Below are 21,192 nucleotides of genomic sequence, written 5' to 3' on the forward strand. Positions count from 1 at the left end.
TACAATTTAATTCTATGAATAGAAAGATGAGGTTTGTTTTAGTGTTTTACTGGTCGTATATGTTGTTCAACCTTAAACTTTTTTGTTTTTGTTTTATTTTGCTTTTAAATCTTACCGGTTAAGCTTAATAATAAGATTAAAATATGTTCACAAAAGTTTCGTGAAACACTTCTTGATATATTATAGCTCGTATCGCATGCTCTGTTCAAACATTTCCCACCATAATTACGTTGGCTTCATTTTGGTGATAAAATTATAAATTTTTATAAATAAGTATAACTTGTTATCTTTGCCTAATTGTGTATGTGGCTCTCTCCCTGTAAAACTCGAGCACACATTCCTTTTTATTAAGTCTGATGATTCATGGGCTGTACGAACCGTTTGCTAGTAATTGGGCCGACAATGAATCGTACAGTAAAACACATTCACACTAGCACATAAATAATTCTGTGGGTATGTTTTTTTCCCTATAGGTTAATTCGTTTTTACTACAAAAAACCTCTCTTAAGATTTGATATAACCGCACTGTTCTATGTTAATTTTAAGATTTAGTATTTTAATCATATTAATGTTACCACTCTTTAAAATCTATGTTAATTTTCAGATTATATTTAAATAATGTAGTTTATAAGTTACTCAAAAGCCTCCGTAGCATAGTGGTATTGCGTTCGCTTCGTAAGCGAAAGGCCGCGAGTTCGATCCTCGCCGGGGGCTTTTCTCGTCTTTATTCTTTTTCTTTTGACCTTTTTACAAAAATATTTATTTTGAACTTGCCTATTTTCTCTCTTTAGTTTCTTTTGTGACATTCCCAATTTCTTAGCCACAAATTTTCCATTACTCGAGAAATGTAATCGTCAAAAAAACAATTCGAGGAAAATTTCCCTCCTTATACCATAAATAATAATGTTTAATTGAATAAAATCTGTAGCAAAAGCCCTACAAAAATCCCCAATTCTCGTCGGAGATTTCTAAGTCAAAACCCTAAAAAGATAGACACCATACCTATATATAAATATTATATTCATATCTCTTGTGTCCTTTACTCTGTCTTCTTCTTCTTCCTTCTCTTCGAACTGATCTGAGATTTTGATTCTGCTCCTCTCTTCTCATCGTCCAAGGTAATTGCTTTTGTTCATTGTTCGTATACCCTATTCTTTCATCTTTTGCACTTTTTCAATTAGGTTTTATAGAATCTACCCGTAAAGTCTTCTCCTTTATTGTGGATTCCTCTGTAAAAGCTTGAGCCTTTCTTTTTATTTTTACTTCAAAGTGTAGTGTAGCCTTAAAGATTAGATCTTTAGAGTTCAATTTTTATAGATTCACTTCTTGGCAAAAGTCTTGAAAGTAAAGCTATAGGATCTACTGAGATTTGTGAATTCCTTTTGCGTAGATTGGAATTGACAATGTGGGATTTGTACTGAGTTTTCTTGTTTGATTCAGATGAAACAGAATCATTACTTTGTTTGTCTGACGCTAATGAATGAATCTTTTCTTGGGATTAGGTAGAGATGGCACTCGAATCGAATGCTCCAGTTATGGATCCACACACTGTGGGCAATGCGTTTGTTCAGAAGTACTACAACCACTTGTATGAATCACCAGCGGAAGTGTATCAGTATTATCGCGAGGATAGTGTTTTAGGCCGCCCGGGTTCCGATGGAGAGATGGATTCTGTCAAATCCTTAAAAGTAAGCTTCGGTTTCGATTAGATGAATCTTAAAAGTTCATTGTTTGATTAGGTGTTGATGTCTCTTCTGCGTTTGTTTTTGAGTTCCAACTAGTGCAAAATCTTTTTAATTTTTACTTGGAAGCAAAGTTTTGATTTTAAGAGTTTCTTTGATTTTGTTTGCAGGCTATCAATGACAAGATCATGTCCTTCGATTACCAGAACACAAAGATTCAGATTTTGACTGCTGATTCACAAGCATCTTACAAGAATGGCGTTGTTACTCTAGTCACTGGTTTACTGACCGTGAAAGATGGTGAAAGAATGAGATTTACTCAATCCTTTTTCCTTGTGCCCCAGAATGGAAGCTACTTTGTCCTGAACGATGTCTTTAGGTATGTCGCTGATGAGATTGTTGAACCAGAAGCTAGCAAGAAAGAGGTCGAGGAGGTGATTCCTCAAGTGGTTCAATCAACTGTTACTCCAGTGGGTGAGTATTTATTTGCCAATGTGTTTTTGTCAATCAAGAATATCAATTTTACATTTCAGGATTCATGGGAATATTGATTATGATCTGCAGAGCCAACAAATGAAGTTGCTGAGCCAGTTACTATCCCTACTCAACAACCTGCGTCGAAACCAACAACTGAAGTTACAGAGAAGAGACCAGAAAGAGCTGTAGCAAATGGACATCCCAAAACCCCGGAGGAAAAAGTTGTGAAGGATGATATCAGCAATGGTGTGGATGCTCCCAAGAAATCATTTGCAGCAATGGTGAGTCCTCTTTATTTGTAAAGTACTAAAATCCAATTCTCTCGCGCTATCTTTACTTAGGTAATCTAAAATGTTTTGCTACTTACGCTTTAGGTCCAATCTCCTGCCAAGCCTAAGCCTAAGCCTGTGACAAGGCCAAGTGCTGCTCCCAAACCCAAAGCTCCTGCTCCTGTTCCTGAACACTCTCCTGCTGAAACAGTCGACCAACCAGGTTTGAATTCAATGTTCTAACATTTCAGGAAAACCAAATATTTTCCACTTTTGTCTATGTCTTAATATGATTTACATATTTTCATGTGTCAGCCGAGGATGGTGCCACCATATTTGTTGCAAACTTGCCTATGGACGCAACACCCGAGCAACTCAATGAAACATTCAAAGGTTTTGGAGCGATTAAGAAAGATGGTATCCAAGTTAGAAGTTACAGGGTGAGTTGTTATCCAAATGGATCTTTAGAGGAAACATGTTTTGCTTTGTTCCACTGCTGAATTTTTTGAACCATCAAAAACGTTTTCATTTTTCAGTTAAAGGGAAACTGTTTCGGGTTTGTGACATTTGAATCTGCTGAAGTTACGAAATTGGTCCTCCAGGTATGGTTTCAACTTTCAACATCAACCAAATATCTTACAAACTTTTGATTTTTTAGATTCTTCTTCTGATGATGTCCTGCTAACATAATTCTAGGCTCACAAAGAATTAGCCATCAGAATCGGGAACCGAAGAGTTTCTATAGAAGAGAAACGAGGTAAGTTAAGAGTAAAGCTTTACTACTTTGTATTGGTCTCCAAGATCTGAAGTTCAAGATTGTAAAAGACCTTTGATTCCTCTGCAGGCAACAACGATAATGGAAGACCCTCAAGTCGAAACGGAGGCTACAGAAGCGAGAATGGTTACAGAAACGACGGTTTTAGGCCTCGAGGCAACAGTTATAATGGTGGAGGTCGAGGCTATGGAAGAAATGGATATGATAGACGAGGAGGCGAATCACGCAACGGTGAATCTAACAATGGTAATGGAAAGGTTCACCAGAACGGAACAGTAAAAGCTGGCAGTGAAAATGCTCAATCCAGAGGCTAAAAGAGTTTTTTTTTTTTTCTTAAACTCTGATGTGTTGTTGTTATTTTGTTCATTTGAAAAATTGAAAATCTGAAGAAACTTTTATAGGAAGAGAGAAAGAGAGAGATTAGAAGGTTTTTTTTTTGGAGTAGGTTTATCTCTTTTCATTTGAGAACTTGTTTTGGACAAATAATTTGATGATTACATTGTTTCTTTCCAATCAAAAAAATCTTTAAGGCTTCGTCTGGTCCGGTCTGCCAAAACCAAAATTATATTTGACCAAATCAGATAGAGAAACAAAAAGGACTTTGAATTATTGAAACGGCAACCAACCCTCTCAACTTATGGGCTTGGTTTGTGATGGGGAAAGTGAATGAGTTGAGTTAGCTCAGTAAGGTCTATGACACAAACCAACGGGTGGAGAACACGTAGCATGGTTGGTTCAACACGTCGGTCCCCCACTTGACTCAACAAAGGAGAGACCCACCAAGGATTCTAAAAAATCTTCTTTTCAATTTATAGATTTCATTCTCCAACCTAACTATCACTTATATAATAACCAGACCATTTTGTTTCACTAAGCTATATGCTCATTTATGTTAATCTCTAACTCTTCCCCATCAAAAGATTTTTTTAGTCGTCAATTATCAAACTTTACCATTAGTACTTTATATTATCATGAATTCATGATTAGTCTTTTAAGCTTATACTAGTACTAGCCTATTGATGAATTTGCTTTTTATGTACTAGTAGTAATTTAATTACTTTTAAAAAATATATATAAAATGAACATAGAAGTGTTTTTATTCTCCTTAGTTCACTTTTTCACAATCAACTTGCTTGCTTCGTGGGGTCCTTATGGTCTATCCCACGTGAGTGACGTTGTCGAGTCGCCTAGATTTATATCATATTCAAATTGTTCTCTCTCACAATTTTACAAGACCAAAATTTTAATTCTGAAATCAAAACCAACCATGCTCAAACCAAGTGCTTATAATTTTCTTACTCTCTAGACGAAATTATTTGTTTGATTTCTCTTTTTTACGGATTTTTTGGGGTTGTGATATGAGATTTTTTAACTTGTACAAAAAAGAAGGAAAAAAAAAAAAAAAGGGGGGGGAAAGGAGAAAACGGATCTTTTTACCTGGAAGACACGTGTCGTGACACTGGGTAACTCAGTCACTTTACGACACGTTTCCTGAAGCAGTACTATGGAAACGCCGACGTAATCCACCGGCCACGTGTCGTTCAGGCAGCTCTCTCGGCGGCCACTTGCCTCCTCTCAGTCAAGGCCTCTGTCTCTTTCTTTCTTTCTCTCTTCCTTCTTTCTCTAATGTCTAAAACAGTCTTCTTCTTCTTCTTCTTCTTCTTCTCCGTCTCTGCTTTTCAATTTCAATTAACCACCTCTTCGTCTCTGGTAACAACAACTCCGCCGGAGTCTCTTTCTAATTTTACTTTTATGTGAAAATTTGCCATATTTTTACTGTTTAAATCCATGATAACAATTTTGGATTTTTGATCGGATGTGAGAATTCAAAGTTTCTTTTTCTTTCCCATTCTTCTTCATCATTTTAGTATTAAATAGGAGAAACAAAAAAAAAAAAAAAGTTTCTTTCTGTTGTATCGGAATCTATGGGGGAAGCAAGTAGACAACAAAGGGCATGGAACAGAGAAATGACCGTTACGCCAAATCTTTCTCTAGACATAAATAAATACCCGAGAGATCTGTCACGAGGTTTCATTTCTGAAAACGGTGTTGGAAGTGGAGGTGTAGGTGTAGGAGTAGGAGGAGAAACAGACTGCGATGACGAGGCTGCGATCGAGCTGAATCTTGGTTTGTCTTTAGGAGGTCGATTCGGAGTTGACAAGACTCCTCGGAAGCTCAAACGATCTTCCTCTGTTATCGGGACTCTTCCGTTTGATGACTCTACGGCGACTGTGACGGGGATGGAGGAGGCCGAGCCGGAGAATTACACTGTCGGTTTAGTTAGAACGACGTCGTTACCGGCGGAGATGGAAGAGGAATGGAGGAAAAGGAAAGAGATGCAGTCTTTGAGGAGAATGGAAGCTAAGAGAAGGAGATGCGAGAAACAGAGTTTTAAAGTTGGGAATTCTGATGACCAAACGGTGTCCTTTGAGAATGAGAGATGGGTCACTGCGAGCAAAAGTGGGTTCTTGCAGAGACATTTGGTTTCTTCTAATAGACAACTCTGTGTTGATTCCGATGGAGGAGGAGGAGGCGGAGCAACTGGAGGAGGTAGCTCATCTAGCTTATCAGAGCTGGACAACAAGAATCAACAAGGTAGATTTTTCAATACATTGTTTTTGTCTCTTAGACTTGGATTAGTAGTAACACTATGGTATAGTTTCTATATTTGTCATTGAACTTGTGGTAGAGTAGAATGAGTGGGAGGGAGACTTATCAGAATCTATGTGTTGTAGGATCATCAAACAGTTGTAATGATGAAAGAAGCCCGAAGATCGTGGCTGGATGTTCATCTAATAGCGGAAGCAACGGAACAGAGAAACAGAATAGTGTGACAAGAGGCAACAAAGTGAATGAGAATGAGAATGAGAAAGGACTGAGACGAGAGGACTCGGTTGATAGGAAAGGCAAAGGGATGATGGCTACCTCTACCACTGGTTTGTTCGACATGCCGTGTGTGTTTACGAAAGGGGACGGGCCAAACGGAAGACGAGTTGACGGGATTCTATACAAGTACGGGAAAGGAGAGGAAGTGAGGATAATGTGCATTTGCCACGGCAGTTTCTTGACACCAGCTGAGTTTGTTAAACACGGTGGCGGAGGAGATGTGGATCGTCCTCTTCGCCATATCGTTGTCAACACTTCTTCTTCGACCTTTTAAAATCGAAGAATCGGTACAAAAAAAAAAGAAAACGGATGCGGTCTTTTGTTCTTTGTTTTCATTTTTCTCGTTGTTTTTTTATCTTTTGGATCTTTGGTTTCTTGGCTATAAGAATGAATGCCAAATCCCAAATCGTGATGAAGATCAAGATTTTCATGTTTTTTTTTTTTTTTTTTTTTTTTCTCTAGGGTGTAATATTTGTGAACATGAAAGTATCATCATCAAATGATTCTTTCTCTAGCTCTCTCGCGTTTAAGCTAAGTTTCATTTATGATATCTCCACCCAGTAGCCTCTCTTCAAAGTACGTATAATTGATGTGTAAACACTCCCAACAGTTTAATAAAAAGACCAAGGAGCAATGGAATACAGAAGAGCTCAAGCAGTAGCAAAGTCTCTATGAAGCAAGTGTTGTCGCAGGGCAACTATCAACAGCACAAGCTAAGATATCTCTGTAGTCTCTTGATATTGTGAAAGAATCATGTACTCGTCCGTCACTGCTCTTCTTATACTCGAACAGAAGGTTAGAGTGATCAACCGCTGTAAGTTTAACGAATCCGTAATCTTTATCTCTTACAAGACTCCAATTAGGTTGAAGATCAGAGAATTCAGCAAGACCAGCTCCTCCACCTCCAGCAACAATGTGGATTGTCCCATTCAACGGACCTTTGTAATTGCTCTTCTCATGAGTCGTACATACACTCTACACAAAAGAAACAGAACAATGGAGTTATTTCATTTTCTAACATTCATTCTTTCTTTGATATGCTTTGTAGTGGATGTTTTTACCTGATAAACCGGGCATGTTCTCTCGTAGTTATGTGCGTGGCCATACACTGCAATGTCGACTTTGTACTTCTGCCATAGCTTTTGAAGACTGTCTCTTCCCATTGGTTCGGCAAAAGAGCCTTCTTCCGCATAGAACGATGTGGAGGAGTAACCGAGCACACGGTGAGCAATGAATATCAGCCACGGCTGCTGTTTCCTATCAACTGATGCTAGACAGTGCTCTATGAAGTTGTATTGCTCTGTTCCTTCTCTCCAGTCATGTTCTGTGTCAACCACACAGAACCTAAACATTCCATAGTCACTTGAGTACCAAAACTTGGCTCTGTTTTGAGCAGGTACGTAGAACATTGTCTCAGCTGGTACACCACATTCTCCTCCAGAGTCTAAACCCTCGTAAAATGAACCTGAGTTGGGCCAGTCACGTTCATGGTTTCCGCTGCACAGAGTTAATTGTCAAAGACTCAGTAATCAAGAAAGCCAACAAACTTTTTCCAAAGAAACCAAAAGGCAAAACCTTGCAATCATGTATGGAACAGTGGAAGCAATCGGCACAATCTGTGCTATGAATTGGTCCCACTGAGAAAGGTATCCATTTGCATAACATATATCTCCAATGTGGAATACTGCATCAGTCTTCTTTAGGTCTCTAATAAGTTGCTTGGTGGTGTTGAGAGAAGCACGTTGGAAATCGTTGTACTCGTTTGAGCCATCAACTTCAGCCTGCAACCACATGGCACAAGAAAAAGTATATGAATATGGTATTGGGACTACAACAATGAACAGTCTGATATGCTTTAGACTAAAGAAAAGGATCAAAACCTTTCCCATGTCTCCGAAGATTACAACTTGTTGGAGAGAGTTTTGTCCCGGGAAAGGAGAAGATTTGAACTGGTACTCTTTACTCCAGATGAATGCACCATTGGACAGTCTATGCCCAACTCTGTAGGTATATCTATATATTGATCAAACCAAAGCTCAGTGATTCTTCCAGGAAGCTAATTTAATCGGTTAGAACAGAGAAAACACATGGCACATACTTGGAATTAGGCCATAACTCTTTAAGGAAAGCTGTGTGTATGTATCCGGGATCACGCCATCCAACCGTTCTTGCAGGAGCACCGCACATGCTGTTACGGCCGAAGGTCAATGTCCCAGCAGGGGAGAGTTTACGCTCTCCTCCTTTAATGCCCCACTCAACAACAGGTTGAGCTAGGTTGAGTCCATAACCACTAGTCCATGTTACTGTCATCTATATACAAACTCGTTTTAACTTCTTTGGGTTAGTAACACAGGAAATGATCACCAAAGGGGTTTTAGAATCTTACCTCATCCCATTCTTTGCCTAGTGCTAATCGCGGGTAAACTGGTGCATTTGGGTTCTCAAAGGCTACATTGTTTGAGATTGCCACAAGCTTTGGCTATTACACAAGGAAAAAGCAACAACCAAGGAATGGTTAAAGATGAAGATAAAAAAAAACTTGTAAAGCTAGAAAAGTTGTGGGTGGAAAGAGTGTTACATTCAACAAACCGCCAGAAAAGAGTGCGAATGAGAAATCTGATCTCTGGTTGATCAGTTGAAGCTTCAAGGAACCGCGTCCAGTATTGTTGTATCTTGGATTACTAAAGTTTGCATATTGAAACTGCAAAGAGAAAGAAAAAAAATGGAGCAAAAAGCTATAGACTTGCTGCAGAGCAGAAAAGCAGAAACAGGCTATGAGAAAGCAACAAAGGACCTTGATTGGCGCAGAACATAGTCGAGGTGTTTGCACCATTTTGTTATCTCCTGGACAAGTAGATGCACTGCAGGAACAATAAAAGTGTTACAAAGACTCCATTATTTTCAATCTTGGAAGTACTACTAATCTGATAAAGAGTTCGTGTTAAACTACTTGAAATCTGCAGGAGAAAACACTCCAATCCAATCATCATCTGATGGTTCCGGAGAACTATATTTAACCAACACCAATTCACTATGTTGACCCTGCAAAAAAAAAAAAAAAAAGAAGCTGCACTGAAGTTTCATAAAAAAACTACGAAAAAAACTGATGAAAGAAGAAAGATGGTAATTACATTAGATCCAAGAATTGTGGGAGAGGCTTTGACATAAGCTTTTACGTTGAGATGGAATGTTGTTTTATGGATAGCAATTCCTGATAAAGGTTGGTCTTTATCAGAATTCACTTCTTGAATTGCTCCAAGAACTGATACAACAGTCACCAATATTGCAACAATCGATCCTCTCATGTCTGTAACACAAATGAAACCACATGTAGCAGAAATTGAAACACCTTGCTAGATTCAGAATCATTAAGGCATCGAAGAAAAATAAAACCTAACAACTGGATTCAAGAAACAGAATGAGGAGGACATTATTACCCGTAAACTTCGTTTTTTTTTGCCTCTAATCAATCTGAGGAAAGAAAAGATTGGTGTACCTTTGAAGAAGAAGATGATGATTTTGGTTGGACTAGTCTTTTAAAAACGTCAGCTGAATAAAGTAATATGCCATTCTTGAGATTCCCCCAAGGATAGATAAAAGACTTTGTTTCGTCAACAGCCAGTTTGAATGACACACTGTGGAGTAGAATTCACATCGATACTTCAAATTTGATTCCCTAAAATTGCTTAAATTCAGGGAAATAAGTTTTTTATTAAATTTAATTCCCTAAAATTGCTTAATAAATTTAGGGAAATTAAGATTTTTAATGTCTGAACAAAAAAAAATAAAAAAGCATTCATATTTTTAGTTTTATTAATAAGAAGCATAGTAGTTTTTGGTGGAATTGTTAGTTTTCTTTGCTAAGGATAAATAGTTTGTGATTTGGTGATATATTTAAAGGAATAACAATTAGGTGTTTTAGGAGATTTTTAATAAAAAGGGTGTATTGGATAATAAATTTTGGGAGATTTTGTGATATTTAGGAAATTTTGGTTTTTGAGAAACTTATGTGAATATTCTGATACTAATTGGGTCGAACAGTTAGATTTTTTATTTAATTTTTAAAGGAAAAATAGTTTGTGATTTGGTGATATTTAAAGTAATAATATTGAGTGAAAATTTAAGGAGATTGTTAGGAAAACAAAAGGAAAAAAAATATTTTTTTTTCTTTTTTAACTACACGTGGAATTTTGTTAGCGACTTAGTGATAATTAGTACTATGGGATGTATTTGAGTAACAAAAATGATTATTATTAAATACTTATGGACGAAAAGAAAAAAAACTTATGGACGTTCAAGATTTCTAAATATACAAAAAGCTTAACCTAGTAGCTATTCCTTGCCCAAAAAAAATTCGTGCCACTTTTATTATCTTCATTCCTAAAACGCTAGCGTTGTTGCATGACAGCTATCAAACGAGCACGCCAAGACGTTTGTAGTCCCTTGATATCTTGAACGAGTCGTGGACTATTCCGTCACTGCTTCTCTTGTACTTGAGTCTTGAACTGGAGGTAGGAGCCAATGAATGCCGTAAGTGAGACAAACCCGTGATCTCTATCACTGATCACAGTCCAGTTCGATTGGTCGGAAGAGAATAATCAAGGTTGGCTCCTCCACCACCTCCAGCAACAACGTGAATGGTCCCGTTTAATGGATGCGTGTACGTTGTCTTCTCAGAATGCATGCATTTGCTCTACAAAAAGGGCAACAGAAAACTCAAAATTAATTTTCGGTCAAGAAAATTAACATTCTATGATATGCTATATAGAGAAATTTTATATTTAATCTGGTAAACAAGACATGTCCTCTCTCAAAGCTGTCTCTTCCCACTGGTTCCCCAAAAGCACCTTCCTTAACATAATAATAGGCTGAGGAATAACCGACCACTCTCAGTGGCGGAGCCAGAAAATTTATTCATCAGAGTCACAATTTTCTTTTAAAAAAAAAATACATAAATTTAACTTATTTTTTTTAGACTTCCGATAGTGTTAATGTGTTATAAAAAAAACTACGATAGTATATAAAAAAAACAAATTAGATGTTAAATATTTAGATTAATTTATAGGAATGAGCTTAACAATATAAATATATCTATAAAGAGTATTATTGGGCTTAATATTGTTCATAAGGCTTAACTACTTATAGTTTCACATGGGTCAATAATCTTGTTGGACTAATTTTTATCTGGGTCAATTGTCTTATTAGGTAAGGATCAATTTTTTATTTACACCAAAATTCAACTATTTTTTTTTTACCAGAGTCAATTGACCCTTATGGTTGGTCACTAGCTCCGCCACTGACTCCAGTAAGGTTTCAGGTCGGAGAAATCATTTAGATTGGCTCCTCCATCCCCATCAACTCGTGAATTGTCCTGTTTAATGGACCCTTGTACTTTGTCTTCTCAAAACGCATGCATTTCTTCTATAAAAGGGTCACGGAAAATTCAAAAATTTCGGCCAAAGAAACATTTTTTTTTTTGTGGACAAACGGGAAACAGTCTTTGATATGCTCAATAGAGGAATTTTCTTTTGAATATTTTATTAGAATTTTTTACTTATAGTTTGTCATTTGGTGAACATAGAGTGATTTTTAAGGAAAAAAAAAGAAAAAAAAATGATTTTTTCTTCATTAGCTACACGTGGAAACTGTTTTTAATGAATTAGTAGTAGTGTAATTAGTAAATTACCAGTGGCGGACGCACGTTGAATAAATAGCGTAGTTACCAGTCGCGGACGCACGTGCCCCACCCTATTTTTTGTTATTTCTTGAATAAATAATGTAATATTTATTTATATATCCCCTAATTTAGTTATTAGTCTTACTAGTACCCCATACTAAATATTTGTCTACATCCGCCCCTGGTAATTACTATGGGATTCATTTGACTAACAAAAAAATGATTACGAATAAATAGATACTTATGGAAGTTCAAACCCAAAAAAAAACTCAATAAACATTGAAATAAGGATGAAGGAAAGCCGATACAAGCTAACTATATACAAACTTAGGAGAAACACTTAAACCATTCGTAGTTTTTTTTTTTTTTCCTCAAATGAGTCGTAGATTCTTATGTTTATTGCTTCTCCTGTACTCAAACTGAAGGTTAGAGCGATCAAATGCGGTAGTGTGACTGTGTGACGAGACCGTAATCTTTATTATGGAAGGAACACACTCTAGTAAGGGTAAATTGGCTTCTCCACCTCGAGCAACAACATTAATCGTCCAGTAATGGACCATTGTACTTTCTCTTCTCATAACGCATATGCATTTGTTTATTTTAATAATATGGTTTTATTTCATTGTAATTAACAAGCATGCATCATATGCAATTGTACAAAACCTGAGTGTTGTTTTAGAATGCCAATTTGCAATACCCTTGCTTTGAACATTTCATGTTGCAATCATTATCCGTTTGGCATTGAACATTATTATAGTTCATCACTTTAACCATTTTACATACGCAATTGCATTGGTTGCTGCAAAAACCTCCCTCTGGGCAATACTTATCACAGTCACTATCCTTCTTACAACAAGTAGGTGGTGAACCGGGATCACCACGACCACCACGAGCACCTTCGCAGCCGCTGCATGTTGGTATACAAGAGTTTTTGTTAAGAGAACTTCCATTACTTTGAATGCTAACTCCATTTTCTGCACATATAAATAAAAGATAAGAAACAACAAAAAGTTACAATAATGTTAAATAGCAAGATTTTATTCTTAAAACACACCCGACAAAAAAAACCTTGTTTTTGCCTATAGGCATGAAATATATATTTTTACTTACCGACAACAGCAACAAGTAGAGAAACCAATAACAAAAGCTTTAAGGAAACGGTCTTCATTCTTGTTTTCCCTTTCACCGATTAAATTTTTTTTTTGGTCTTCTTTGGTAAATATTTTTGATAGTTAAGTTATTGCTAGTCTAGTTTATGTGATGGTTTGATAGTCTAGTTCTCTATCTAATGGTTTGCTGCTTTGACCAAGAGATCGAATTTTCTTAGAAAAACGTTGGTCTAGCTTTGACAAAAGAACCGATTATAAATCTACTTATAACAACTTTTGGAGTCTTTGTCAAAACAATTAGAATACTTTTCCTTTTTTCAAAAAAACATTAGTTACTAATTTATGAATTTTAAAAAATCTCATGAAATCTATTTTTATTGTACAAATAATTTAAAAATCTATTTTAAAATCTATTGTTATTTAAAACAGTTTGTAGATTTAGAGTTTAATGATCTTTAGGATTTTGAAGGATTTAAGAGAAAATTTTTAGTTAAAAATACATAAACTCAAATCTTATGGTTTCATGTGGGATTTGAAAGAATTTTGCAATAAATCATATCAACTTACCTAAAATAATCAAAATCATTTAAAGTCTCGTGAAAACTCAAATCATTTGGAAAATTAGATTAAATACACTCCCTAAAAATCAAATTACTTTATATAAGACCAAAACCTATATGATTTCATTATTATACTTTTTCTTCCATCACATGATTCACATCAAAGATTTGTATTACATATTATGTATTGAATTTGATTTTTTTTATAATCTAGTTAATATATGGTTTATTTTCTTCTATGTGTGATCATTGTATTTTGATTTCCAATTCAGAAAAACATTAATTACTAATTTTTCGGAGATTCATTCGATAATCAACATGTTTGACTGAAAGATTATGTTGGAATTTATGGGCCACTAAATATATATAATCATGGCCCATCAAATTGTGGTCAAACATAAAACTGGCCCAAAAAAATGTTGCACAATGTTTTTTATATTTTATATTACCAAATATTATTCAAATTTTATAATATTACATATTTTAATCAAAATTATACAACCTGAACTTTAGTCACTACTAACTAATTTTAAAAACTGATCTCTAACTGTTAAAAAAAAATGATTTGTGATGTACCAAACAATTTATAAAACATATAAAAAATGTTGTAAGTATTAAACACAAACTAAATAGTATAGATAGATACCCTCTAAATACTACACTAAACCACCACAATATTGTTAACACTAAGTAAACTTTACACGGACACAATTTATTAAACATAAATACTGATCTGATATTATAATGATTTACAGTATATATATTATAATTGTATCAAACCTTTTGAACGATTTCTTAGATTTTTTAATTTTTTTAAAAAGAAAAATAGGTTGTGATTTGGTGAAATTTAAATTCGAGTGTTTTTTAGGGAAATTTTTAGCAAATAAAAAGCAAAAAACAAGCAAAACAAATTTGCATATTTTTTCTTCTTTACCTACACGTGGAAAATTTGTTAGTGAATTAGTGTAATTATTAATTACTATGGGATTCATTTGACTAATAAAATACTTATGGAAGTTCGAACCTCAAAAAAAAAAAAAAACCCTAAACATTGGAAATAAAGAAGAAGGAAAGCCGATAAAAGGTAATTAGTAACCCAGTCACTATGGTTACCATGAAAATAAGCACTGAAGTTAGATCAACGGTGGTGATTAAGAGTTTGCATATATGTTTCTGATATCAAAAAAAAAAAAAAAGGGAAAGCTTTACATCAGTTCCAAGAACTGTTGGAGAGGCTTTGATATAAGCTTCTTCATTCAGATCAAATGATGTCCTATAGATAGCAATTGCTGACAAAGGTTGGTCTCCATGAGACTTTCCCTCTTGAATTGCTCCAAGAAGTAACACAATAGTCATCAAGACTGTAACAAGCTTTCCCATGTCTCACAAGAAGAGCCTGAAACAAAAAGAACCACCATAAGTACCAGAAGATGAAGAATTTGTTGAGGATGAAATATGATATTACTATGTTCTAGAAACTAATGAACATTACCAGTAAGGCAGTACCACCCACAACAAGAGGGAATTGAGCAGATGCAGAGTGATTACAAAGACGTGATCTCAATTAATAGCACTAAACTAACATTTCTTTCAGACACTTTGGTGCCATGTTGTTTTAATTTTTCCTAAATTCAGAAACCCAATTCCAAAAGGGATCGTTTTGCATGTAGACTACGATGTGGACATTTGAGCTACGCTTGTTTATAGTCAGAACCTCGTGTACCCCACAAATCAAAAACAATAACTTAACTCAGTTCTACAATATGGGATTCCGGTTCGATTAATTTGGTATGAGAAATTGTGGTACAACATATGAAGATCCTGATTCAATCTGAATCTCCCTTCGAAAACTTTCGATTATGAAATTACATACAATTCATTCTGTATCTGCTCGATTCATTCGGTATGAAATAATCAAACTCAGTCAATTTCAATTTCAGTTTCGGTTAAATGAGAATGTAGTTTTGGTTCGGTTTGGTTTAGATATGACGATTCGGTATGAAATAATCAAACTCAGTCAATTTCAATTTCGGTTAAATGAGAATGTAGTTTTGGTTCGGTTTGGTTTAGATATGATTAATTCGGTATGAAATAATCAAACTCAGTCAATTGCAATTTGAAACCCAATCCTTTTCTTTTTTTTTTTTTGTGGCAAACTTTGAAACCCCAATCCAAAGTCCAAAAAACTCATAAAAGTCTTAACTTTAAAAACATTTGAATAAGTGAAAAAGTCAAGACTTTTTTTTTCTCTCTCTCACAAACGTAAGAAGCCAAAGATTTCGCCATGAGAGAAGAAGAAGTCTCTGATTGCGCATCAATTACACTCGAAGAATGGAATGGTTCGTCTTCTACTAAGCTATTCAGAACTGCAACCATCACTGCCTCCACTTCTCTCTCCATCCAAAGGTTTCGTCTTTTGTTCCTTTTTCTATTTCATCCAAATCTGATAGTTTCAGTGAGAATTCACTACAAAATTGAGAAAATTTCTCCTGCTGGTGGTTGATCATAGGTCTTCTAATCGCTTCAATCATGTATGGAGACGAGTTCTTCAAGCATTTGTACCGGAGGTAAGTTTTTTTTTTCTTTCTTTCTTTTTCCCTTTTAAAATCTGGTCTTCGGATTAGGGTTCGTCTTGAATTGTACTTTGTATGATGATGCAGGGCTTTCCTGGTAGTGTAACTCCGGATTATGTAGGGTTTCAGTTATGGGACACGTTACAGGTAATGTGAGAGAATATGCTTTGTGTAATTGTGTGCCTTATAGCTACTGTAAAATTTGATCTGTGGTTGAATTTGTGACTCGGCTATGTTATATTTTGTTTGCAGGGGCTCTCAACTTATATAAAGATGATGCTTTCCACTCAGGTGAGATCAAGTTTTGAGCTTTTGAGTTCTTAAATTTTGTCTGCTGCTGCACCGTTTCTGATTTGGATTAGTTTCATTTCAGGCTCTTTTGAGTGCAATTGGCGTTGGTGAGAAATCCGCAACAGTTATAGGTGCTACATTTCAAGTGAGTTTCTTCTATTGCTGATATTTAACATGTCTCCTACTTTAGAATTCACTGGCTTTATAAGTTGCAAGGGACTATGGTTGTTATATCTTGTTTGTAATATGCAGTGGTTTCTGAGGGATTTTACTGGGATGCTTGGAGGCATATTGTTCACATTTTATCAGGTGCCTATATTGTAGATTCTGCTCAACCATATACATATCGATTCTACTTCCCTTTTCCTCTTTATTTTTTTTGACAAAACTTCCCTTTTCCTCTTCTTCCCTTTGTTTTATGAAAATTTTGATGTTTTCCTATCAGCAATTGATGCTCTTTATATGCTGAGTATCAATATCAGCCTTTCGTAAAATGTGGGAATTGTCTGATGTTCTGTTCTTCAGGGTTCCAACCTGGATAGTAATGCAAAAATGTGGCGTCTTGTTGCTGACCTTATGAATGATATTGGTATGTTCTATTGTTTTCTTTCATCACACCAGTTTAGTTAGTTGCCACATTTACACTTGACAATCATTGCCCTCATTTGGTTCTCAGAGTCTTTGAATAATATCAAGTTTGTTGCTTTTATTGCAGGGATGCTAATGGACCTTCTTTCTCCTTTGTTTCCATCTGCCTTCATCATTGTGGTTTGCTTAGGGAGCCTATCAAGATCATTTAGTGAGTTTCATTACTTGCATCAAACACTGAACTTGAGATTTCCTCTTTGATTGATACATCGGTTTTTAACGTTTTTCGATCTCCACTACTTGAATTAGCTGGTGTTGCAAGTGGAGCAACCAGAGCAGCTCTAACTCAGCACTTTGCTCTCCAAGAGAATGCAGCGGATATATCTGCTAAGGTATTTGAACTTTTTTTCACTGTAAATGATTTTAGAAAACTATAAATGTAAACTTCTTAGTAGTTTTTTTTTTATCTCTACTTTATTTATTGAAAGGAAGGAAGCCAAGAGACTATGGCAACTATGATGGGGATGTCATTGGGAATGCTGCTAGCTCGGTTTACCTCTGGAAACCCTTTGGCTATTTGGTTTTCGTTCCTCTCTCTCACAGTGTTTCATATGTATGGTAAGTTACAAATGAAGGTTAAAGCCTAGATCAGATCAGAATTTCTCTAATTATTTGTATTTACTGTTTCCCTTTCTTATTTTTTTAGCAAACTATAAAGCTGTCCGGTGTCTTGTATTGACTTCACTAAACTTCGAAAGGAGTTCGATTCTTCTAACACATTTCATGCAAACTGGCCAAGGTAGTTTAAGTGTTATTGATTTTTAGAACGTTTCAGTGACTTTCCTTTGTTCTTAACTGGTTCCTCTTCATCAGTCATCACTGCATCATATATCAGTAACTTTCTTTAACTAAACATGTCGCCAGTTCTCTCTCCCGAACAGGTTTCTTCAATGGAGGGTGTATTGCCTGTGTGGGCCACTTCACTGAGATCAACTGATTCAAAAATATTGCATAAGAGAGTGCACTTAGGAGTAAGAGTTTCTTCTCTTCCTCGTCTAGAGATGTAAGTTCAATACTTCAAACAAAACAGATGATGGTTCAAAAAGAGAATAGATTGTCGCTGGTTTAGGGAAAGAATCGGTTTGAGGTTGACAATATTATGTGCAGGATGCAGCTGTTAAACGGTGTTGGAGCTTCTTCATACAAAAATGGTTAGATTGATTTCTGTTTCCATAATCTTTCAGGGACATTAGTTTCTCCGTCTAATTTGACTTAAGCTCGGTTCTTGTCTGTGGCACACTCCTGCAGCTAAGTACTTATTGGCGCACAGAAAGGGAAATGTTAGTGTGATCTTGCACAAAGATTCAGCGGCCGCAGATGTGTTGAAATCGTATATACACGCGATGGTTTTGGCAAACCTTATGGGAAAAAGCACATCTTTCTATTCGGAAGGAGAAGCTTGGATGGATAAACACTATGGCGAATTTCTCCACAAGGTAATATAGATCACTATGACGAAGCTGGTGTTTTCATGACATGAAAGTGATTGTTCTAAGTTTTGATTATTCACTTCTTCTTTTTTTCTTCTTCCCACTATGTAGCTAAGATCAGGAGGTTGGAAAACAGAACGTCTTCTTTCACCTTCCATTACTTGGAGAGCAAATTGGATATCTCACACTTCCGGTGCTAAGATCGACTGAAGCTTTATCGCCTTTTTTTTAAGATCAAAATTGTTTGGCAAAGTACTAGAAACTGATATGTTAGTTCTTGGTTTCCATATTCTATAGTAGGTTGGATCATAGGCTTTTGAAGTTTTGTTACATATTTATTTCTCCAAACTACTTTACATGGATCTCAGTCAATTTTACGTAGATCAAGAAACTAACAAATCCAATATAGGCTACTCAAAATCAACCAAGATCAGTAGTAGGTCAGTAAATGTGGGACTTTGAGTGTTTCAGGCCTGGGATAAAATCGAACCGAACCATACCGAACCGAGATTTTAGGTGTTCGGTTCGACTTTGGTTATAAGAGATGAACCGATCGGCGGTAATAATAAAGCCAACCGTTTTTTTTTTTTCCGTTCCGCAAAAACTGGCATTGGAATCGCTTCGAACGTAAATAAATTACCAGTTTCTGAATCCTCCTCAGTCCTCACATTATCCAGTTCATCGCTTAAACCCGCAACAACTCCGGTTAACAATCCCAGCCGGCGAATCGAATCCACGGTGAGTCTTTTTGTTTTTACAAAATCGAATTTTTGTGTACCCTAGATTTTGGAATTCCGATTAAGTTAGTTTTTTTTTTTTTTGGGTTCATGCTCTTAGCTCTTAGGGTGAATGATGATGCCTCGTGACGATAGATTTAGCGAACTACCGGATCCTTTGATAACTCAAATACTCCTACACCTTCCGACGAAAGATTCGGTGAAGACGAGCGTTTTATCGACTAGGTGGAAGAATCTATGGCTACATGTCCCTGGGCTTGACTTAAACTGCTGTGATTTCCCTTTCAAAAACCAGAACGAGCTTGAGATGGTTACTTTCATCGACAGGTTTCTCCAGTTCAACCCTGATTCACGCCTTCTTAAATTCAAGGTTGATTACAGTAGAGATCAGATCCCCCAGTTCGAGGATCGGATCGGTGATGCGGTTAGCCGCGGGGTTCGTGTTCTAGATGTGAAGAGCAATACATTGTATCAAGATGCTGATGACGGTCTTGTTTATCCTTGTATCGAGTTCATGCCTTTGAATCTCTATACCAGCAAGACTTTGGTTTCTTTAAAGCTTTTGTGTTCTGGTCTTTGGGAACCTGAGGGTTTAGTTTACATGCCTTGTCTCAGATTCATGCATCTTCAAGGACTTAGATGGCGTAGTAGTGGTAGTGGTGGTAGTACTATGAATCTGGAGAGGCTCGTCTCAGGTTGTCCTGTTCTTGAAGAACTCACCTATGTAAAGGATATTAATGATGATGAATCGGTGGTTACGCGTGTGAGATCTAGGAGCCTGAAGAGGTTTACTGCTCCGGTTGAGTATGGGTGTTATGGTAATCTGGGAGTGGTTCAGACGTTTGAGATTGATGCTCCAGGTTTAGAGTATATGAGTCTCAAAGAAGACCATTTTGATAGAATCGTGGTAAAGAACCTGACTTCTTTGTTCATGGTTGATCTTCATATCAAATTCATTGTCGAGTCTGGCCGGATGTTTGATTCCGAGGACTTATCAAAGAGAAATGAAGTCTGTGATTTTCTCACTGGGATATCTAGTGTTAGACATATGACCATCTCTCATCAAACGGTGAAGGTAATATATATATGTTTATACAACACTTCTTTGTCTTTTGTCTGATTGGAAAAACTCTCACTCACTAGTATCCTTTCTCCTTTGCTTGTTGTTGCAGGTCCTTGGTCTTTACTCAAAAGTAGGAGTGATTCCCAAATTCAACAACTTATCTCGTTTACATGCTGTGTTCCCCAGCTCCTTCATACAGTTTTTGCCAGTCTTTCTTGAGAGTCTCCCGAACCTGAAACACTTAATCTTGGTATAACCTTTTTAGGGCTTTTGGCTTAACAGCATTGTGGTTTTTGTGGATGGTTTATAAATTGGAATACCCTGATGTTTGCAGGAGATTCCTTATGTGAAGGAGAAGACGGAGGAATTCAAACTCGTAAATGTGCCTCAGTGTTTGGTATCGGCTCTCGAGTTTCTTGAGGTGAAACGATTGTTTGACTGGGGGAAAGAGGAGATGAAAACAGCGAGCTACTTTCTTGAAAACTCAGCAGTCCTCAAGAAACTGACTCTGAGGTTCATGGGTTGTCCTCAATACTATTCGGATACAGATATCTATGAGGAGCTTAATAATCTCACAAAATGTTCTCCAACATGTCAAATTATCATTGCCTGATTTTCTCAGTTCCAATCTTTGTTTCAAATATATTACAAGATGTTCAGTTTTCTTCTACTTTTTAATCATAATTTCCAATAATTTTCTGTTTTATTTCTTCACTTTAATATAAGTTCATGTATGAGTTCATGTATGGCCATCAAGGAGATTTTTACACAATACGAACGGGCTTCAGGACAACAAGTCAACACACGTAAATCGTCTTTAACGTTTGGAAAAAGAGTAAGTGAGCCAACCAAAACCCATATAAGACATGTGCTTCAGATACATAATGAAGGAGGATGCGGCAAATACCTTGGTCTCCCCGAACAATTTGGTCGCAAGAAGATTGAACTCTTCCAATTCATCATCGAGAATGTTAAAGGCAAAACAAAGGGATGGAACAACAAATTTCTCTCCCAG

The 21,192-nt window shown here is 36.3% G+C and overlaps 5 protein-coding genes, 1 non-coding gene and 1 pseudogene across 11 annotated transcripts; 5 read left to right on the forward strand and 2 right to left on the reverse strand.

Moving 5' to 3' along the window:
* Positions 1-642: 642 nt before the first annotated feature.
* Positions 643-714, forward strand: TRNAT-CGU (transfer RNA threonine (anticodon CGU)). The gene has a single exon. It is a non-coding gene; the product is annotated as a tRNA-Thr (tRNA).
* A 75-nt stretch (positions 715-789) lies between these two features.
* On the forward strand, positions 790-3,634 carry LOC104740032 (nuclear transport factor 2-like). Of its 2 annotated transcripts, none has more exons than XM_010460532.3 (9): positions 790-1,118; positions 1,503-1,688; positions 1,853-2,156; positions 2,247-2,440; positions 2,534-2,651; positions 2,744-2,868; positions 2,965-3,030; positions 3,125-3,185; positions 3,273-3,634. In XM_010460532.3, the coding sequence occupies exons 2-9, from the start codon at positions 1,509-1,511 to the stop codon at positions 3,515-3,517; spliced, it is 1,293 nt and encodes a 430-aa protein (XP_010458834.1). In that variant the 5' UTR covers positions 790-1,118; positions 1,503-1,508; the 3' UTR covers positions 3,518-3,634. The 2 variants fall into 2 exon arrangements, with proteins under 2 accessions (XP_010458834.1, XP_010458835.1); XM_010460533.3 differs by having other exon boundaries at positions 1,507-1,688.
* Positions 3,635-4,424: 790 nt separating this feature from the next.
* On the forward strand, positions 4,425-6,603 carry LOC104740034 (ninja-family protein AFP2). The gene is made up of 2 exons (XM_010460536.3): positions 4,425-5,798; positions 5,939-6,603. Exons 1-2 carry the CDS (start codon positions 5,129-5,131, stop codon positions 6,361-6,363), a joined length of 1,095 nt encoding a protein of 364 aa, XP_010458838.1. The 5' UTR covers positions 4,425-5,128; the 3' UTR covers positions 6,364-6,603.
* Positions 6,604-6,657: 54 nt separating this feature from the next.
* Positions 6,658-9,861, reverse strand: LOC104740033 (putative inactive purple acid phosphatase 1). Of its 2 annotated transcripts, none has more exons than XM_010460535.3 (11): positions 9,586-9,861; positions 9,221-9,396; positions 9,040-9,131; positions 8,884-8,950; positions 8,668-8,790; positions 8,476-8,568; positions 8,188-8,399; positions 7,970-8,102; positions 7,665-7,870; positions 7,151-7,586; positions 6,658-7,064 (listed from the first exon to the last, which is right to left on the reverse strand). In XM_010460535.3, exons 2-11 carry the CDS (start codon positions 9,392-9,394, stop codon positions 6,759-6,761), a joined length of 1,842 nt encoding a protein of 613 aa, XP_010458837.2. In that variant the 5' UTR covers positions 9,395-9,396; positions 9,586-9,861; the 3' UTR covers positions 6,658-6,758. The 2 variants fall into 2 exon arrangements, with proteins under 2 accessions (XP_010458837.2, XP_010458836.2); XM_010460534.3 differs by having other exon boundaries at positions 9,527-9,759.
* Positions 9,862-12,441: 2,580 nt separating this feature from the next.
* Positions 12,442-12,934, reverse strand: LOC104743295 (defensin-like protein 260 pseudogene; annotated as a pseudogene).
* Positions 12,935-15,624: 2,690 nt separating this feature from the next.
* LOC104740035 (protein root UVB sensitive 3) lies at positions 15,625-18,768 on the forward strand. Of its 4 annotated transcripts, none has more exons than XR_015580338.1 (15): positions 15,625-15,841; positions 15,945-16,002; positions 16,096-16,155; positions 16,261-16,299; positions 16,382-16,444; positions 16,552-16,608; positions 16,825-16,888; positions 17,015-17,098; positions 17,197-17,279; positions 17,376-17,505; positions 17,594-17,686; positions 17,829-17,950; positions 18,055-18,098; positions 18,196-18,383; positions 18,489-18,768. XR_015580338.1 is itself a non-coding variant. In XM_087485088.1 (15 exons), the coding sequence occupies exons 1-15, from the start codon at positions 15,720-15,722 to the stop codon at positions 18,585-18,587; spliced, it is 1,323 nt and encodes a 440-aa protein (XP_087341214.1). In that variant the 5' UTR covers positions 15,625-15,719; the 3' UTR covers positions 18,588-18,768. The 4 variants fall into 4 exon arrangements, 1 of the variants encoding a protein (XP_087341214.1); XR_015580339.1 differs by having other exon boundaries at positions 17,380-17,505; positions 17,812-17,950; XR_015580340.1 differs by having other exon boundaries at positions 17,380-17,505.
* A 176-nt stretch (positions 18,769-18,944) lies between these two features.
* On the forward strand, positions 18,945-20,883 carry LOC104740036 (F-box/FBD/LRR-repeat protein At1g13780). The gene is made up of 4 exons (XM_010460538.3): positions 18,945-19,115; positions 19,215-20,189; positions 20,287-20,427; positions 20,512-20,883. Exons 2-4 carry the CDS (start codon positions 19,227-19,229, stop codon positions 20,788-20,790), a joined length of 1,383 nt encoding a protein of 460 aa, XP_010458840.1. The 5' UTR covers positions 18,945-19,115; positions 19,215-19,226; the 3' UTR covers positions 20,791-20,883.
* Positions 20,884-21,192: the final 309 nt, after the last annotated feature.

This window comes from Camelina sativa, chromosome 14 (genome assembly GCF_030686135.1).
Source record: "Camelina sativa cultivar CO46 ecotype springtype chromosome 14, ASM3068613v1".
NCBI lineage: Eukaryota > Viridiplantae > Streptophyta > Magnoliopsida > Brassicales > Brassicaceae > Camelina > Camelina sativa.

Coding starts and splice junctions, on each gene's coding strand:
- LOC104740032 (XM_010460532.3), top strand. CDS start 1,509: ATGGCACTCGAATCGAATGCTCCAGTTATGGATCCACACACTGTGGGC. Junction 1,689..1,852: donor ATTCTGTCAAATCCTTAAAA/GTAAGCTTCGGT, acceptor TTTTGTTTGCAG/GCTATCAATGACAAGATCAT. Junction 3,186..3,272: donor TTCTATAGAAGAGAAACGAG/GTAAGTTAAGAG, acceptor ATTCCTCTGCAG/GCAACAACGATAATGGAAGA.
- LOC104740034 (XM_010460536.3), top strand. CDS start 5,129: ATGGGGGAAGCAAGTAGACAACAAAGGGCATGGAACAGAGAAATGACC. Junction 5,799..5,938: donor GGACAACAAGAATCAACAAG/GTAGATTTTTCA, acceptor TATGTGTTGTAG/GATCATCAAACAGTTGTAAT.
- LOC104740033 (XM_010460535.3), bottom strand. CDS start 9,394: ATGAGAGGATCGATTGTTGCAATATTGGTGACTGTTGTATCAGTTCTT. Junction 9,132..9,220: donor CCACAATTCTTGGATCTAAT/GTAATTACCATC, acceptor TTTTTTTTGCAG/GGTCAACATAGTGAATTGGT. Junction 7,871..7,969: donor TCTTCGGAGACATGGGAAAG/GTTTTGATCCTT, acceptor ATGTGGTTGCAG/GCTGAAGTTGATGGCTCAAA.
- LOC104740035 (XM_087485088.1), top strand. CDS start 15,720: ATGAGAGAAGAAGAAGTCTCTGATTGCGCATCAATTACACTCGAAGAA. Junction 16,003..16,095: donor TTCAAGCATTTGTACCGGAG/GTAAGTTTTTTT, acceptor ATGATGATGCAG/GGCTTTCCTGGTAGTGTAAC. Junction 16,609..16,824: donor TATTGTTCACATTTTATCAG/GTGCCTATATTG, acceptor TCTGTTCTTCAG/GGTTCCAACCTGGATAGTAA.
- LOC104740036 (XM_010460538.3), top strand. CDS start 19,227: ATGATGATGCCTCGTGACGATAGATTTAGCGAACTACCGGATCCTTTG. Junction 20,190..20,286: donor TCTCTCATCAAACGGTGAAG/GTAATATATATA, acceptor TTGTTGTTGCAG/GTCCTTGGTCTTTACTCAAA. Junction 20,428..20,511: donor ACCTGAAACACTTAATCTTG/GTATAACCTTTT, acceptor TGATGTTTGCAG/GAGATTCCTTATGTGAAGGA.